This window comes from Toxorhynchites rutilus, chromosome 3 (assembly GCF_029784135.1).
Source record: "Toxorhynchites rutilus septentrionalis strain SRP chromosome 3, ASM2978413v1, whole genome shotgun sequence".
In the NCBI taxonomy this organism is placed as follows: domain Eukaryota; kingdom Metazoa; phylum Arthropoda; class Insecta; order Diptera; family Culicidae; genus Toxorhynchites; species Toxorhynchites rutilus.
In genome coordinates this window covers 163,358,610-163,377,777 of record NC_073746.1, presented here as the reverse complement: position 1 = coordinate 163,377,777, position 19,168 = coordinate 163,358,610, and the positions used below count along the sequence as shown (strand labels likewise).

Sequence of the window (19,168 nt, the reverse complement as noted above, 5' to 3'; positions counted from 1 at the left end):
GGTGTGGAGCTTGCAGTATGGAAAAATCATCAAGTTGCTTGACAATATTGCTGCTGCGAATCGACAGCCTTGAATCATTTTTGTTGTTGTTATTAAGATTTAAAGAAAATTTGTTTAAAATAGCAACACATGGCTCGGTTGCTATCGCGTTGCCAAATTTGTTAACTCACTATTCACCGAGAGGCAGATTACTATTTCCCACACCTGAACCGCAACCACCAGTGGGGTTGCTGCGTTATGGTGAGGGTTGTCAAAATGTCTATAACAATGCATTGGTGCGGATGCCCTTAGGTAATTTGAAGAAAATTGTAGAATTTGAATCGTGTTTTCAAGCTGTAAATGCTCTGATGAGCGAGTCATTTTTGGGCGTAAACAAAATCTAAACCACCGAAAAATCACAACTGAGTGCCGATACTCAGAAAGAAATAATAATGATCAGTTTAGACTCGCTAAACTATGGTTTATGTTCACATAACGTATAAAAATAACATTTTGTTTTTTGTGTCTCGCGTTAGACCTCTGACCATCTGGTCATTTTATGCTAAGGAATTGTTCTAAGGTAAATTCTATACACAAAAACCTATGAATTTGAAGTTACGCAAGTATTCAATATATTCCAATACTGTTCACTACATAATCATTTTTTTTCTTTTTGGTTTTAAATGTAATGCAGTTCATAAACGCAGAAACTCTCAAGGTCTATAAACTTCTAGTTACACGCATATCCAGCCTTATGTGCAACACAAACACAAATTGTACGACAATCTAAAATAGAAACGTAGACATAGTGTCAGAACAAGCAACTTGACACAAATAAGAATGTCGACATTATAATAGTGAACCATTGCTCCCTTCCTCGATATGATTATGCTGTTCATCTTCATCGCTATCGTCCTCCACTTGGCAGCCCATTTTCTTGAGGGTCCTCCGGTAACTTCTCATCTTGCTCTCCTGATCCGTCAGCAGCTCCAGCAAATCCTCCTGATCTTTCCTCAGTTTCTCCAGATCGCTCTTGCTTTCGTGCGTTGATTTTACCGCTTCCTCCAGCTGTTGCTTCAGAATTTCCATTTCTCCCAGCAGTCGCTTGTTCTCCGCCTCGAAACGATTCGCCTTCGATTGCTGTTCCTCTTGCTGCAGGCTGAGCGCGGTCAGCTGTCTTTCTAGGGCCTCCGTCTGGTGGTTGACACTTTCGGCTTGCGTGGGTAGGAGATGCAGGGGAGATGGTTGTTGACTCTTCTGTAGATCGGAAGCGGCCTGCAGTTGAGCCTTCAGGAGAATGTTCTGATCGGATAGTTGGGAATTTGCGTTCCGCACTTGCTCAAGTTGTGCCTGGAAAGGGGTAAGAATATTGTATTGCTTCTTTAAATTTTTGGTTATTTAATTTTGCACGTAGCGAGCCCTCAATTATAGATGTCATAATAATTTAGTGTTGTTGATTTATAGCGAATTCGTTTTTAAAACTGAGTCAGTGCCAAACTGACTCTGTAATAAAAAAACGTTTTCAGTTTCACGAATGCGGTGGTTTGTTGGTGTGCGTTATATAGTCTGATTTGTTTATATTTACGACGGCAAATGTACAGTGTCGACGTCTGGTGGAGATATTAGTGCTTGGGAGGTAAATTGTTCTCCATCAGATCAGAAGGGCCAAGTGCAGGGTAAACATATAAAAGTTTGAATGAAAATTTTTACTTAATATTGTTTGATTACCTAACACATGTAGTTCTGACACTCACTTAACCATTTGTCGATGCATTTCCTGTTTGTTCCACAAATAATTACTATTATAATATAAAACCATCATTAGACACAGTTTTCGTTCAATATTCTGCGATATCGGAAGAAAACTTTTATTTAATCACATAAAATAAATATTCGATACGTCAAAGTAAATTTTCATTCATAATTTTGATTTTGAAATTTATTCCACCTGAATATCCATCATTATTTTCACCTCCCAATGAAAGCACACGTAGCTTAATGCCGCCTACTCTACTCTTCAAAATCAGAATCCGAATTGGATTACGATTCCAATAATACAAAAGCAAAAGCAGCAGGTTTTCCATTTTCATAGTCTTTATTTTTAGATTTTCCAAAACAATATTCGGAACTTGACAGTTCAGTATAGTTGTATTGGTGAACCCGAGTGCCAACCCGTGAAACATCTCAGTGCGAAACTAACAGCTTTCGGGGCGAACTAGTGCGACACTGAGTGCGAAACTGAGTGAATAAAAAAACGTTTTGACAGCAGTTAGTGCGGCACTGGGGTTGAAACTGAACAAAAACGAATTCGCTATTAGTGTTGTATATTACCCTCTCAAATCTAAATATTCATAATGGGCCTGATCACGAACGTCACTTCACGATGAAAAGGAAGTGAATTGTATACAACGTTATTACGGCTGTCACCGTGTGTGTAGAATTCGGAAGAGTTCATCCGTCGTGACTTTGATGAACTCGGTGTTATTATGAATACCACGATACTGTCACATCACGGAGAAAAACAAGTATATTTGTCACTTGTGTTTTAGATGGTGAAAGCTAGTCACGCGGAATGGAGTAAGTTTAATTTCGGATTTATTTAGCTTTTTTGCTAACATTTTGAATCTTGTCTTGCTTTTAGAGAAAGAAAAGATAAACAAACAGCAATTTACCCGCTTGGTGGCATTTTAGAACGAAATCCTGACGTATCCAGAGAACGTAAATTTGTTTTTTTGGATTCGATAAATGCGCTATGGGATATAATTGAAGACTAAATGGGTAGCTCCCGTAGACCGATTGAAACATGGCGAAAGGTCTAATTTCGATTGCCTTAAATAAATAGAAATTTTTTGTTTCTATTTTGAGGATTAGACTAACAGAGAGTTGCAACCCCATGAAATGGCAATGGAGGCCACTGGCCCAAAACGATAATTATGATTGATTATGTATAGAAATGGTTTGTTGATATTTTGAATATAAAATAATAACTGTAAGGTTTTTCCAACATTGCATGCTGGTTTTTTTAATTCAAACATTCGCAATTGGTGGACAAGACCCGAATCAGGACGATAGTTACATCGAATAAGGCCATTGATCTTTTGTTATTACGTAATAGATATTTTCAACGCTATTGTTTTGAAGACATACTTTGAATGAAAGAATATTTAAGTTTCAAACAAGAAAAAAAGAATCTATCTTTGCAAAGCTTTTAAATTTTTAAAGAATATTTGGCATTGAAATACCGAATCATCGAGGTATAATCGCAAACTTGTCATTCTAAAACATACGTTCGATTGAATGGAATATTATCTTATACACTTATTAATTTTACCTACATAACTTTCAAACATCCGAAATTATGCAACCGACATAACGTTCAAACGCCCGAAACTATGCAGCTGACATGTCTCTTATAAACGGGAATGAACTCTTTCACTTCATGGAGTTTATTTTTACACGTGACAATGATGATAGACACAAAAAGATTAAGTGAAGTGTAAGTGACGTGAAAGCGTTTGTGACAGTGATGTTCGTGATCAGGTCCAATCACAGACTCAGCTGGTTGTCACCAGACTTTGGGCCTGATCACGAACGTCACTTCACGATGAAAAGGAAGTGAATTGTATACAACGTTATTACGGCTGTCACCGTGTGTGTAGAATTCGGAAGAGTTCATCCGTCGTGACTTTGATGAACTCGGTGTTATTATGAATACAACGATACTGTCACGTCACGGGGAAAAACAAGTGTATTTGTCACTTGTGTTTTAGATGGTGGAAGCTAGTCACGCGGAATGGAATATGTTCAATTTTGTATTTATTTAGCTTTTTTGCTAACATTTTGAATCTCGTCTTGCTATTTAGAAAAGAAAAGATAAACGAACAGCAATTTACCCGCCTGGTTTCATTTCTAGAACGAAATCCTAACATATCCAGAGGACGTTTTTTTTTCCCAAAATTTTGATATCCGTCTAAAGAAAGTCTAAATCACTTTCTGCTTTTGGCAAATTCCTTGAAGCCCATCAGATGTTTTATATGAAGATTATGCTTCTGAACGACGCCAGTTTCTGTTTAAATAATTGAATCAAACCTTTTGTTCCATATATCAAATTACACGAGAATAGGAAGGATGCAAGCATTGAAACTCAGAATCCCAAATGGGAGTAGCTCAGATTATATTGATCGTGGGGTGGATAAATTTGGGTTTCCTATGAGTTATTATTATTATTATTCAACGAAATTGTAGAAACGTTTTTAAAAAAATGATTCTAACCTTGACCTATTACATTATTCATTATTAAACATAATAGTATTGTTTTATCTCTAGAGTAATTTATAGAAAGAGCAAATAAAATTACATTCCCATATGTTTACTTTATTCACGAGCAACCAAGTATTCTTCCTCATCTTTCAACCAGCGTTTGATTCAGCAAACTAACGCACTGAACAAATAAATCATGGGATGTGCCCGAATAGTTGGCATTAAAATACCGAATCGTCGAGGTATAATTGCATACTAGTTTTTCCAAAACATACGCTTAACTAAATGGAATATTATCTCATACACTGTAGTGGTGTGCAATCCAGCTCATCATGATGAACAGCTCAGATCAGTTCAGTTCATCTAAAAGAGCTGATCTTTATGAACAGCTCTTCAGCTCAGTTGTCAGTGTCGACGTCTGGTGGCGACTTTCAATTTGGGTCCCAAACTCGATAGTGTAATCTTTATCAGATTAGAAGACACGAAGTCAGTTTTAAAATGTTAAAATTTCAATGAATTTTTTCACACCGTGTTATTAAATTACTTAAAACACGTATTCCTGAATCTTATTTAACCATTTGTCTATACATTTCCGACATTTTTACTGAGACTTTTCATTACAATATAAAATTGTCTTCAAAAAGAATTTTCTTATGAGATTTTTTCACCGCCTACAAACAAAGTGTTTTTCATTGAAATAGAATACTAATTTAATACACAGATGTTAATTTGCATTCATAATTTTAATTTTAAAAACGTGTTCATTCTGCCAGAAAGTCAATTATTTTTGGCGCCCCCTAAACTGGTAAACAAAGCCCAATTTCGTCAACGCAGATGAAAAGACAAGGAACAAATGAAACTGAACTGATGTCATAACACGGAGAGCGAGAGACGGTCAGTTCATTTGAATCTTAAGGCTGATTTAGACGATGCCAGTCAGCGCTCTAGTTGAAGTATCCAGTGAACAGAGAACAGACACTCTGTTCAAGTTAGAGGCCAATTACTTGTTCGATACTGGTACAAGTATCTTGAACAGAGTGTCTGTTCTCTGTTCACTGGATACTTCAACTAGAGCGCTGACTGGCATCGTCTAAATCAGCCTTTACAGCTCACACACTCTCTTCAATTCTACAGCTCTTTTCTCTCCTGCATCATCATCAAAGTGAGCTGAAGAGCTGTTTGATTTTTTTTTGCGAGCTGTTCCGCGTCAACTCACTTCAAAGAGTCGATTCTCAACAGCTCATGAGCGGATGGCACATCTCTAACACACTGTATTAATTTTACCTACATTACGTTCAAACGTCCGAAATTATGTAACCGACATAACGTTCAAACGCCGGACATTCTGCAACCGACATGTCTCTCATAAACGGTAATGAACACTTTCACTTCACGGAGTTTATTTTTACACGCAACTGTCCGTGACAATCAGGCCCTTTGTAAAAAGATAAACCTAGACACCCGGGCTTTCAAGAAGGAGACACCGTAATGTGGGACACATCCGTGTGATTTTGTTGAACCTTTGGTCACTCTTACCAACAGAATTGAACCTGCCTTATGGCGGGTTTACATTAGGGAGATCTATAGCTATAGATGAATTTATTCACGTGAAAATAGGTGTAAACGGGTGAGAATAAATATGATACACTTATTCGAGGTATATATAACTTGAATAAATTCAGCATATGTAAACGCTTGTGAATTTCTCAATGGTGAGAAATCACTAAAGTTGGATGCAGTCTACTTCAGGTGAATAAATTCACCGAAAATATGAATATATTCATTATAGAAGTTCACGCTAGTGTAAACGGTTGATACGATTTCTATAAATCTCATCATATTTCTTCACATGAATATATCACTAGTCTAAACCCACCCTTAGATTTATATGCTATTTATGCTTTGTTCCCAACCCGTCTGAATTCAACAATAATCTTGAAGTTGTGACGAGGCCATCACGAAGCTTCGGAGCCAAACCCTTTAATGCGTATCGGGATCCTATAGTTGCTGCATACCCGCCGGCCGGTGAGCACATTAACAAACACATTACGTACGCAGCGAGTTGGACTTTAGTGAACTTACCGAGCGGCAAAAAAAAATTCAACGAACAATTGCAATACAACACGGAAGTGATCCATCGGCTGACACTGCAGCAGCAAAATGCAAGTGTTGTACATGAAGCCGTCGACAGACTTGAGACTCAGCTCGCCGATTAGAAAAATGAATTGTCCGCAAATAAACAGGAAGTGGGTTATATATGTGGTATAACTGAAAGGTTGACGTAGGACTATCGTTGATTTAGTGATTATTTGTTTGAAGTGGCATCTGAATCCATTCTGAATGAATGTATAAATGAATATTCGGGGGACTTCGAAAACGACAGCGTTACGTTGGAGGCACAAGGTTTTAAGCATCCAATATTTGATACGAAAATATACTACTGATGGGGAAGAATAATCTTCGAAACTTTCCTATTAACACTTTGCGGACCGCTCACGAGATTCCTCGTGTTTCGCGTCCCATCCGTTGCGGACCGCTCACGAGATTTCTAGTTTTCGCGTTCCTTCTTTACGGACTTGTGTGAAATTAGCGAATGAAATTTTTGGTTGCGTGCAAGTTTCTGTTCAACGTCTTGCTGGATTTAGTGAATAATGAATTATTTCAATTGAAATAAATTGATTGTTTATCAAGTAACAACCTTCAATCATGCTCATTAGATAGAGAATTGAATCATTCATCTTTCCACATAATTCATTTTTTTCTTGATCGTGACAGAGAAAAGTTATAGACTGAAACGTGAGCATGGATCAATATAGGAAAATTTACAGAATTTTGAAAATCAAAAAAAGTTGTTCGAATAGAAGTTAATTTACCTATCCTCCAGCCACAATTTTATTACTCGGAAAAGGGTGTGAGAAAAGTTATAAGCCAAGTCGTATGGAAGAAATTAGTTATGTTAAAGAAAATTGAAAAAAGTTATTTGAAAGGACCCAAAACACATTCTCGAGATAGTACTTATTCGATATAGAATATTTTTATCTAACTTTAGTCAATTTCCATTGGTCGGAATAGGGTCTAAGAAAAGTTATAGCCCTAAACCTTTACAACTTGATGGGGGAAATAAATAAATTTGAAGAAAATTGAAAAAAGTTATTTGAAAGGACCCAAAACACATTTTTTACATAATACTCGTTGGATAGAGAATTATCCATCTTCAGCCAAATTTTCGTTGGCCAGAAAAGAGTCTGAGAAAAGGTGTGGGCCAAAATGTATACAAGTTGTAGGAGGGAAATTAATAAATTTAGCGAAAATGGAAATAAAACTTTTTCACACTCGAAAAAAATATGAAGGAGAAGAGTGAAGTGAAATTTTTAGGAGATTTTTGAAATGCTTTAAAATCGTGGAATATCAACGCATGAAGATGGGATATAAATCTCTTTAAAGTATAATTTACATGGAATATTTTACAGAGAAATTTGTATTTCGATGTATGTAGATGTAGTGGTGATAATATCGGGAAGATATGAAAAATCGATTTCTTTCTGTTTCTTCAAAGATAGCAAATCTGATTAACGTTATCACCTATCTTTCATTTGATTTCTATAACGTTGTTGTGAACCATTCAGTACTGAGGTATTATTGTATGAACGTAAAATTTTGAATTCGTATAAGGCGTAGGAACACATTTAAATACGAATACTGTACTGAATCTCTATACTATACTAAAAAAAAATCAATATTTCAAGATTTTTTTAGTACTTCAATTTTTTAGGAATTAATTTTTTGATCAAAATTTCTCGATATATCATAGAAAGACGCACTTTAAGTACTTCTTTCAATTTTTGAGCTATTGAGAATGGCGTGCTGAAAAATGCAAGGTACGTTTTTCACTATAGATCCTATGGATAGGGATTCGAAAAATAGTCAAAATTTCTATACAATAGACATTTTTACATCTTTTTTCTTTTTACTTCCTTACCCAGCCAGACCCTTTCCCCCGTACAACTCGTGAACATTTTGGCCAATAACTTTTCTCATACCCCTTTCGGATCAATGAAAATTTGGCCAGAGATAAATAAAAATATTCTTTGAGTACTATCTCAAGAATGTTTTTTCGATCCTTTCAAATACATTTTTTCAATTTTCTTTAAAATAATTAATTTCTCCCATACAACTTATTTTTTATTAATTCGTTTATTTTTACAGGCTCAGTTACATAAGTTTTAAGGAGCCGAATTTTTAACTATATTTTTATAACTATATATAAACAATTTCCTAATTCTATGGTTAGTAACGTAGAGAACCGATTACTCGCGGTTGGCCTATAACTTTTCTCAGACCCTTTTCCGATTAATCAAATTGTGGCTGAAAGGTGAAATATTTCTCTATCGAATAACTTCGATAACTCTATTCGAACAACTTTTTTTTTATTTTCAAAATTCTATATATTTCCTTTATTGACACATGCTCACGTTTCAGTCTGAATGTGGAAAGATGAATTATTCAATGCTCTTTCAAATGAGCATGATTTTGAAGGTTGTTACTTGATAAACAATCAATTATTTCAACTGAAATAACTCATTATTCGTTAAATCCAGCAAGACGTTGAACAGAAACTTGCACGCAACAAAAACTTTGATCCGCTAAACTTTCATCCGCTAACTTCACACATAGAGGCGAATGAACTGCAAAGTTTAAAGCCTCTTAAAAACTTGCAAGCAAAGCAAGCAACTTCACACAAGTCAAAACGTGCGGTCCCAGGCGTATGTCTTACATATTTCTTCCCGGTCCTTAAAGTGTTAATTGCACTTGATTGAAAAATCGCAAAACGAAATGCATTTGATCGCAGTATTATATGAATAGAAAACATTAAAATAAACTCTTTCGCTTGAATGTAATTTTTAATTTTTTTCCGAATTCTTCTCGATGCTCGATAACCACCAAACGAAAAGAGTTGCGCGCGTTTATGTGTGTGTGTGGCGGCTGCTCCGATGCATCAAACGGAACCAATTTTCGATGCTGGTATTCTCTTGGTCGCCATCTCTTCTCCTCTTGATGGATCGGATCTCCTGCGCCCCTTCATAGTTCGAAATATACTGAATGCGTTTCACCAGCAGAATATCGCTTAAGTATGCTTTTTGTCCGTGATTGAATCGTGAGAAGGTGTGGTTTACTATGGCTATTTGGAAAGCAAACTAGAGGCGAATGACCCCTCCGAGTTTGAAACTTTCAGCGACTGGGCAATAATCGATTGAAAATTATTTGATTTTCGCGATGCGAAACATTTTCCGCTGCGCGTGCATCCATTATTGGATACGAAAATATTCTACTGATGGGGAAGAAGAATCTTCAGAAGCTTTCCTGCTAATTGCACTTGATTGAAAAATCACAAAACAAAATGTATTTGGTCGCAGTATTACATGGATAGAAAACATTAAAATAAACTCTTTCGCTCGAATGTAATTTTCAATTCCAAGGGGAAGTGGCAGATTATTTTTCAGCAAAGATGACATCTTATCGGATTTTTTTCGATGCTAGAGAGTTGCGCGCGTGTGTTTGATTGTGGTGGCTGCTCCGATACCTCAAGCGCTTTTGCTGCTTACTTTTTGCGGTGCCAATCTTCGATGCTGTTACTTTCTTGGTCGCCTTTTCAGTGGCATCACTCTCCTCCCGATGGATTCCCATCTGGCCTAAGGTGCACAAATAGGCTCTTGGTGACGCCGTTCATCAGCACTTTCGTGATGAACGAAGTTAGCTTCGCCACAACATCGACAACATGCTCCAACCGCTGTTCAATTATAACTGAGTGGATTTCCGAGCGGCGCTCGCTTATATACCGATTGGTGATATCAATAGCAATTTTAAGGCTAACAAGTTTTTGGACCAAAAAGTATCAAGTATATAACGCGTAGACATTTTATCTTTCGAATGAAGTGTTTGTCATACCATTTCGTTCAGCTGTTTAGGAGCTATTAACGCTCAAAATCTTGTTCTCCGGCGTAAGGCTTTCGTTTCTCGAAACTTTGAATTAACACCCCAGTATAGAAATGAAAGACGTAGTCCTACGTCAAAAATGACAATCGATGGGCAGTAAATAAGAAACTGCAGTTTTTCTTTTATTTTTTCTCAACCAACAGGTTAGGTCAGATAAGAAAAAAAAAGAAATGAGCAGTAATCGTTGCTTTCCTTGGAATCCATCATGCTCGCGCTGATCTTTCGGATAAAATATTTTGTTTATATATTTTGCAATATAAGAGCCGAAAGTTTGATGACTTGGAGGAAATTATATCAAAGAGGCCTGATTCAGATAATCCTTTAATCAACACGAATATACAGTCAGGATGTTTTCTTTTTTCTAATATACAGTCAGGAGCAGCGACGTAGTGAGGGTAGACAGCGCCCCCAGCAAACTATGAAAATGGCGCCCAAAAAAAAACACCACTTTATTCGATTTTTTCACTAACTTTGAGTTTCTGATATTTTGAGAAAGCTACTCACTTATACCAAAGTTAACTTTGAGCAGTTTATCCGCATTCAGAAGGTTAGGAAAAATTATTACCAGCTTCGCTTATTCTCTAGTCAAATCTTTACCTTGCGTGCTTCAACCGAAGCAAAATGATCCTCAATTGCATTTGAATCAAGATCTGCATGCGATTCATTTTCGATCGAAAAAAATGCCGAGCCATTGAGTCATTCTTGGTTCATTTTAGAACGCAGATAATTTTCAATCAATTTACGATTGCTGAAAATGTGTTCGCACGAAGCGCTGTCTGTGCCATTTTTACTTTAGTGTAAACCAGACTAGCAAGCTCTTTAATTCCAGCACAAAAATTGCTCAAAAATGCCTTCAATAACACAGACATTATTTAGAAATATGCGTTCTTATAATGCAGCTTAAGAAATAAAGTGTGTTTCAGTTAAGGTGGCCGTACACTGTTTGCCCGGAGGTCAAATATTTGATATTTTTTGACAGATAAGGTTTGATTTGATATTTGTACAAACACTATTTTGTTTTCCACTCTTCAATTTTAAACAGTAGTAAACAATATCAAACACCGAACATGGAAAAAAAAATCAACTGAAATATCCAAGGTAACCTAACCATGTACCGACAGGTTCGAAGAACAGACTGAAAAAATATTTTAGGCATCCAATAATTGAATATTTGCTTGTCGTGTTTTGTGTAGAATATATTTAATCAGTACACGTTGACCAAATTTTATCTGTCAAAAAGAGTCAAATATTTGGCTTCGGTCAAACAGTGTATGAGCACCCTTAGAATTTGATCGCTTATTTTTATTCACTTCAGCGCCCCTAGTTGTCACAGTTGTTTGATCCGGGTGGTTTGTTTATTCAGTAGTACAGAATTCGTCAAGATTGAAGGATACACCCAAAAGTTATCGACGATGGAACGCGAAAGGCGAAAAAAAATCGCACAATCACATTGAGAACCCGACGTGGTCGGGAGGAAAGATTGCAAAATTCCTCAAATTTCCAAAATCGACTGTAAATGCCGTGCTCAAACGATACCGGGAGACGTCGAACACCGATGAAAACTTGAAGAAAGTGAAAGAAATGGTGCTTGAAAATTGTCATACCAGCTTAAGAGAGATGTCTAGTGAATTTGGTATTGCATATGGAACGGCACAGCATAATGTCGTTGATGTTTTGGGTATGATACGCGTGGCAACCAGGCTCGTTCCGAAGGACCTGAATTTCGTGCAAAAACACCACCAACAGGCAGTTGCTGAAGAGATGATTTCTCAAGCCCAAAGTGATCCACCCTTCGTTAAACGGATAATTACGGGCGACGAGACATGGGTCTATGAGTTTGACATAGAAACAAAACAAGAATCGTCCGAGTAGCGTCAAATCCACTCAAAAACTGTTTTCTTCGATTGTCAACGTGTAGTGCACTATGAGTACCTTCCACCGGGCTAGACAGTCAACAAAGAATATTATTTATCCGTTTTGAAGCGTTTGAGAGATGCTGTACGCCGCAAACGACCAGAAATGTGGGCCGACAATTCTTGGATTTTGCATGATGATAACGCGCCATCGCACCGAGCCAAAATTGTACTGAATTATTTGACCAAACATCAAGTAAAAACCACCGAGTAAGCACCGTATTCACCTGATGGGCCCGGCCCCCCCTTTTTTGTTTCCCTAGTTGAAGTTTCCACTTCGTGGAAAAAGATTTCAGTCGATCGATGAGATCAAAGAGAATGCGACGAGGGAACTGAAAGCCATCCTGGGTCAAGCGTTGACACATGTGATGCTTCAGATGAATCGTATTTTGAAAGAGATAAAATAAATTTGTCTGAAATTTAACTCTATTTTGTTTTATTTTAAAAATCCCGGTACTTTCTGATCATAGGGCACGTAAAATTGGATTTTTAGACAAATAGTCGGTAACAAATTTTACCTTGTCAAGCGTAGGGTAGATTCAAATTTGTTTACGCAGATAAACTTGCCCGTAAGTTGATGATTTAGCAAGGGATCTGTAATAGTAGAACAAAGACAAGGGTTGTTATCACTGGGGCAACAATTACAAGGAAGAGTGTCTTCAGAATAGGATTTTGCCATCCATTCTATCACACAATGGTCCAGTGAAGTTCTGGCCTGACTTGACAAGCTGCAATTACAGCCGGGATGGCATCCAAAACAGATTTATGGAGCCAATGCAGAGCCAATACATGGAGCACAAAATCGACTCCATTGAAAAAACTATCAATCCACCAATTTTCGAGAGGTATTGGACAATATCAAAGGCAAATTGAAGAAATGTGGCAGAACCAAATGCCGGGTTTGCCGCCCGCATACTACGCCACTGGTCAGGAGTACAGCGAAGTACTTCAGAATCATTTACTGCTGTTTTGCATCATAATCAAGTATGGAATAGTTCATTCGCTCATTTCTCCACACCTAATTATAAATCACTCTTGTATCTACTTGGAATAATCATGGCGAAAAGAATGCAGCAAGCAATCGTGAGATTGCACGATTAATCATTTTTCACTCCCCGACCATCTTCAATCGGGACTGAGAGTGAACATAACAAAACAAAGAGCGGAAAACACCATTCAATGAATGAATACGCCTTTGGAAGGATCGCACGAAACAAAATAACGAGTGAGTCAAAATAGACTGAATTTGCTTATATGTATGATTTTATTTTCCCTTGTACTCTTTTCCTTGTCAACATTGTGACGAATGCGCTGCTACACGGTGAAGTGAATGTTCGATTCAATGCAATCGGTCCAAACAATCGGCGAGTATTTGGATCGAATGTTTATTGTTTTTATTTACCATCAAAAACATTAGGAAACTGGATGACGATGCGAGTATTTAAATTGCTGCCGTAGCAATTGTACTGATATCGGGCTGTAAATTAAAAATGCTTGAAATCAACATTATTAAACTGCAATATTTTGCCGAACATTTTGAATTTTATGAATCAATTTCATAGTTCCTTCATCTAAAACTTGTAAACAAACCGATCTGTCAAAGATAGATTCGGACGAATCGTGTAGCGGTGTATCGAATGTCATCGAGTGTCGAATCAACGAATGACAAATATCCTTTGACTCGTGCCACTCGCGTTGGAAGGTAATCCACAACGAACGGATTACCTTCCAACGCGAATATTCGACACTCGACATTGGAGGCTCGTAGCTCGTCAGTCGACTACACGATGCGTCGAATCATCGAGCGTCCAACATTCGAGGGTGTTCGTCGCATCGTGTAGCGCTGGCTTTAGATCGTTTCATACTAGAAACAAAAAAATGTCATTGCAATAGTGCACAGGAAACAATTCGATTTAAACTATCTACCTTTATTTTACTGCCGCGATCGAGGCTGAATCACTGCTATTTGAGTGAAAAACGAATGATTTTACAGAGACACTCGCTGGCGCAAGCAAAAGTTTCCAATTTGATCACCATATTGTGCGATTCACATAGCACGTTACGGAGAAGAACGTCTACGTTCCGTCAACGTCTCCACCAATTCACACATGCAGTCAATGCTTCTACCAGCACCGTCACGTCAAATGCCAAACGAATGATTTATTTAATTTTATTCATGGTGTCGCCATCTACAACAATTTTAAATTGCAATGTCCTCTTTCAAATCAGCATGCCTAGAATCAGTTCTAAATTTTGAAAAATTCAATGAGAATCATTGAATTCAATTATTTAAATGCTTAAACCCCGTAGTCCGACCCTTATGCAATAATAATAATAAATAGAATAATTCTTTCAACTAGTCGCGAATGATTTTCACTCCGAAATTTGGAGCTATGAGATATGTTGGCATAAAATGATGATGATGTTGAATTAAAGAGGCTTTAAACTTTTCAGTTCATTCGCCTCTAGATCGGCATAAAAAGTACAGTAAGTTACTTATAAAGCGATATGCTGAGGTACCACTCAGTGTCGCATTGGAGTCGGTTTTGACCAGTAATTGGACATTTGCGACTGGTGGCGACTATCAATGTGGGGCCATAATTTGGGCCCCGAACTCAATGTTTACAAAAATGTCCAACTAGAGGTAAAAATGTCTAATTAAACGTGTTGCATCACAGATCTGTTCAATTAGCTTAATGTCGATGTAGATGTAAATTACTGTATAACCAAATCAAAACAAAAGCCGAGACACAAAGCCCAGACAAAAACCAAACGAACCGTCCGTCTCCGTCAATTATTCTTTTCTACAAACCCTGCCGGTCGTTTTCGTTGAACGTATGCTGACGGGTCGTTACGTTGCTGGTGTATGTGAATGTTTTCATGAGAATTGCATGGTAGAATCATTGACGTATCGTGACGTGACGGGACGTGAACGTGGCGTGTATGTTGTATGTGAATCGCACTTATAACGTCATTCCGAGAGGCAAATGAGGGAATGCAAAATTCTCTGAGAATAGGTGAGTGGAATCGATACAGTATTTTTCCGTTAAAATCGAGAATGAACTTTGCGAAGATGATAGGTGAATGTTTTCTGTCTCAAATAAAGTGAGGCATAAACGGAGAATAGAAGGGTGAGTTTTATCTGTTGATGAGTGTTGTTGAACGAATTTCCATGCGATTTTGCCCATTCATTGTTCGCGCCCGATTCGACCGCTCCAGAATGACGTCATCGATGCACACATTGAGCGCATGCGCGGGGCAGATTTATTCATCGCCGACAGCACTGCGCACCGAATTACATCGCTAGCGCCACACGTTCACTTTCACATAAAATGATGTGGCGGTCGAGGAATTATGGTATTCAGTTTTTACGCGTTATACACACAACATCGTTATATAAAACCTAGGAGAAAAGTACCAGTGTTTTTTGACTTCCATTCTGCACTCTTGCCTTCCGAGCAAACCTTCGCACCATCGATATCTGGCTAGTAGACTGCTGTGGAAACCATTGCCTGCCTTTTTCAAGGCGGAAGAAGAGTTTTATTTCCACGCAGTTGACCAGTCTTCCACTTATACAGTCCACTGCCTTGGCGCTGAGGAACGCGCCAACACTGATCATAACCACCGTAATAATTGGGTAATCCGATAGGGTAACGCATCAATTCCACATGTGGATTACGTATCTCTAAAGTAGCATCCGAAAAAGAACCTGAAACTATTGAAAACCCCAACAGAGGGTCCAAAGCCCCTAAGGAGGATGGTTGTAATAGCTGTTATCCATGGTTATATTGAGAAGAAAGAAATCGATGAACTAAAAATAAAATTTAAAAATATGTAAACTTTTCTACAGTATTACTTTGTTAAAAAACCACGCATTGTGATGTAGGAAAAAAACCATTGGATTGAACCTCCTACAGGAACAAAAATGTAGGTTATGGCCAACATTTTTGTTTGGCGAGTTTTCGATTTTTTGTCATTTTCCGGAAAACGGAAAAAAATAATTCTTGAAGATTGGGTCTCTGTAACGCCAATAATTAAAAGCTTTTGTTAAAAAAATTATTAATGGGTTAAAAAGCCCAGAGGCAAGCGAAATTTTCTGTCTAGGGTACATTTTACATTTTAATACAGGTATTCGCCTCTAATCCGACATCTAGCTTATTGGACAGATCTGTAGTGCGATTGAACATTTCCGTATCTAATTGGACATTTTTGTAAACATCATTTGTGCAAATTGCTACAACACGATAAACTTTTAGGAGTGTTTTCAACCTAGATTATATATTAGCAAACTTTTCTAATAGTTATTTCTTAAATTTTCAATAATTTTCCTGTTTTAACTTGTTTTTCACATTGTGTTAGTTGATATGTCCAGTTACAGGTCACAATCGTCTCTAATGAGACACCTCGGTATGTCAAATTAGAGATAAGTCTCTGTGTACAGAAATTATTTTTTTTTTTTGACTTGAATTATCCTCAGTAAACTACAACTAGATTCTTACCTGCAGCTGCGCTGCTCCACTCTCTGCATTCTTCAGTTGTTCCTGCAGAGTTTGTAACCGACTATCTTGATCTCGAATTATATCTTTATATTGCCCAACCAGTCCAGATGCTTCCTGACTTAATGTCAGCTCCGTAATATTTTCCTCTCCACTGCCAAAACCGTTCACGGTTTTGATTATAGTAGCTAAAAAAATATTTCATAATGGTATTTGCTTAGAGAAGCGTTTACGTCAAATTTTCACTCACACTCCAAAGCTTTGAACAGTTTGCAGAATTCATAATCCAGCAGCAGATCCGACCTCGACTGTATCTTTATTTGCGGCTGTTTCGAAGCTCGGCTGTAGCTCTCGTGCTTCGAAACCTCACCCAGCTTCGTGCTGTACGTCTCGAGCCCGATCCGCTTGATCAGCAGCTGACAGAGATCTTCCCTCTTGCTTCCCTGAACACCGTTATCGTTGAACTGAATGCAGATCCCCATCAGAAAGGCGCACAATCCCTGGATTAGGTATTCGTTATCGTCGTGTTCGTTGGCGGAAATTTGTGCGATGAGATAAGCTACACTGCCGGATGTCGATAGGAATGTTTTAACAGCCAGCTGGCAATGGCTAAGCCACACCACCAGTAGCATCAGTAACGCTACTTTGTTTTGAAACTTGCAGTTAGCTTGCTGAAGAAGTTGGGTGCACTGTTGGAGCAACGATACCGGCGTACTGCCGACTGAAGTGGCCAGCAAAACACGCAGCAGCTGTTCCTTTTGGGCTGTGTTATCAATGAGGGCATGCGCTAAAGAAACAGCCGAGAACCAATTGGAGAGCGGATCATTGCTGAACAGCCCCCCGCACAAAAGTTGACCGGAAGTTAGTGACGAAACCTGTGCGCTAGATGGTAGGAGAGTTTGAACGAGAGCATTTTGACCGGATTCGTTCCTGTACAGGAAGCTTTGGAAGCAGTACAACACGGCACACCGTAACGGTAACGGCTGTTTTTCATTAACCATCGACATGAGCAACACGATTAAGGCTGGTCTAGGCGGATTGCTGGGAGCTAATACGGAATTGAAATACTCCTGATTATGTGTATCCCCACGGATTACTTCAGCTACCGTGTTGATAGTTTCCGTGAGAATGTCCGGCGATACACCACTTCCCATTATGATGTTGCACAAACCTTCCAGAAGGCCAGAGCTTCGCATTGCTTTTTGGCAAGAAGAGATCACGTGCTGAGAATTGATGGGGCTGACCAAAGATCGCACGATCTGCAGCATACACAGTAAATTGGAAACTTTCTGTGGTGTCATACCGATTTCTTCCTGCTCTGGTGAAATAACAAACATTGGTGCCAACCGCTGGATGTAGGATCCTTCTTTGAAGAACTGCTGATTACTGGGATTGTTTTTAAGCAAGTTCATCATCAGAAATAAACAATCCTCCACGACAATTCCACCATCTGCGCATCCTTCCTCCTTGATAACATCAAACAATCGATCGAAAGCATTTTCAAAAGCTACAATTTTTTGGATGTTTGCGTTTCCTTTGGTAAGCTGTATCAACAGTAGCAATACATCATTTCTAATAACTTCTCGGCTGTCAACCAGCAAATCCATCAACTTGGAAACGCCCATTGGGCTAACAAGAACGATTTCCTGTATGTCCTTCGGTTTGTTCGCTAACAAACTGGTCAACAACTTAATAGCCGACCAGCGAACCCTAAAATCGTACTCTTCCAGACAATTCAAAATCAAGTTCACATTCTCGTTCGACTTGAGGAACATCTCCGTAAATTGTTCTCCTATGTTGACCGTCACGCTTGGGTTGTCCGCTTCTTCTTCGAACTGTTCCCGAGAAGTGATATGACAGAGGGTGTCCAAGCAGTACCCAATTATCTCCGGATCGGCTCTATCCATTTCCATTACTTGGAGAAGAGCGTGCATACCTTGGGCTCCCACTTCCACGCGATATTTTTTCGAAAGAGCCCTGAGCGCTCTGCAAGCATCGCGGCGATCCTCGAGTAGTGTCGAAGCACTCACTCGTTCCACTAGCCGTTCCACCTGTTCCAGAGGGGCATAATGATTTAAAAGGTTTAGAATGAGTTTCTGAACCAAATTTCGTTGTTTCATACCGTTTCGGCACCACTTTGCAGCGCCCCAGGTTCCTGAGAACCCAGCACTGACTGCAAACCACTTTTTATAAAGTTCATTAGCGAATATTTACTACTGTCAGGAGGAAATTAAATATTTTTTCATAGAAACAGACAGTTTTCGCTGCCAATTGTTGATGTGATAAGAAACTTACACGTCAATAATTTCGGCACTGTTTTGACACTTGCAAAAGTAATGTGGTTTCAAGAAGGTGTATTGGTATTTTTTTGCTGTATTAGTTCCCTAGCAAATGTACAATATTATCAATGGTCCTTTAAATAAATTGAGCAAAAAAATGAAAACAAACGTCTGACAATCATTTTGTTTACATGAATTTCCCCTTCGTTTGCTGTCACTGTTTATTCGGCTGTCCATGGTCCTCAGG

General features: G+C 38.3%; 1 protein-coding gene across 1 annotated transcript; it reads right to left on the bottom strand.

Annotated features, from left to right (window-relative positions):
• Positions 1–490: 490 nt before the first annotated feature.
• On the bottom strand, positions 491–19,168 carry LOC129778460 (general vesicular transport factor p115-like). Its single transcript, XM_055785361.1, has 4 exons — positions 18,765–19,168; positions 16,893–18,693; positions 16,646–16,830; positions 491–1,329 (listed from the first exon to the last, which is right to left on the bottom strand). The coding sequence occupies exons 1-4, from the start codon at positions 18,840–18,842 to the stop codon at positions 829–831; spliced, it is 2,565 nt and encodes an 854-aa protein (XP_055641336.1). The 5' UTR covers positions 18,843–19,168; the 3' UTR covers positions 491–828.

What these genes read in the sequence shown, in the direction of transcription:
- LOC129778460 (XM_055785361.1), bottom strand. Translation starts at nt 18,842, where the DNA reads ATGAACTTTATAAAAAGTGGTTTGCAGTCAGTGCTGGGTTCTCAGGAA. An exon ending in ACTGTTCAAAGCTTTGGAGT is followed by an intron (nt 16,831 to 16,892) that starts GTGAGTGAAAAT and finishes ATATTTTTTTAG; the next exon opens with CTACTATAATCAAAACCGTG. An exon ending in GTGGAGCAGCGCAGCTGCAG is followed by an intron (nt 1,330 to 16,645) that starts GTAAGAATCTAG and finishes ACCCCTTTCCAG; the next exon opens with GCACAACTTGAGCAAGTGCG.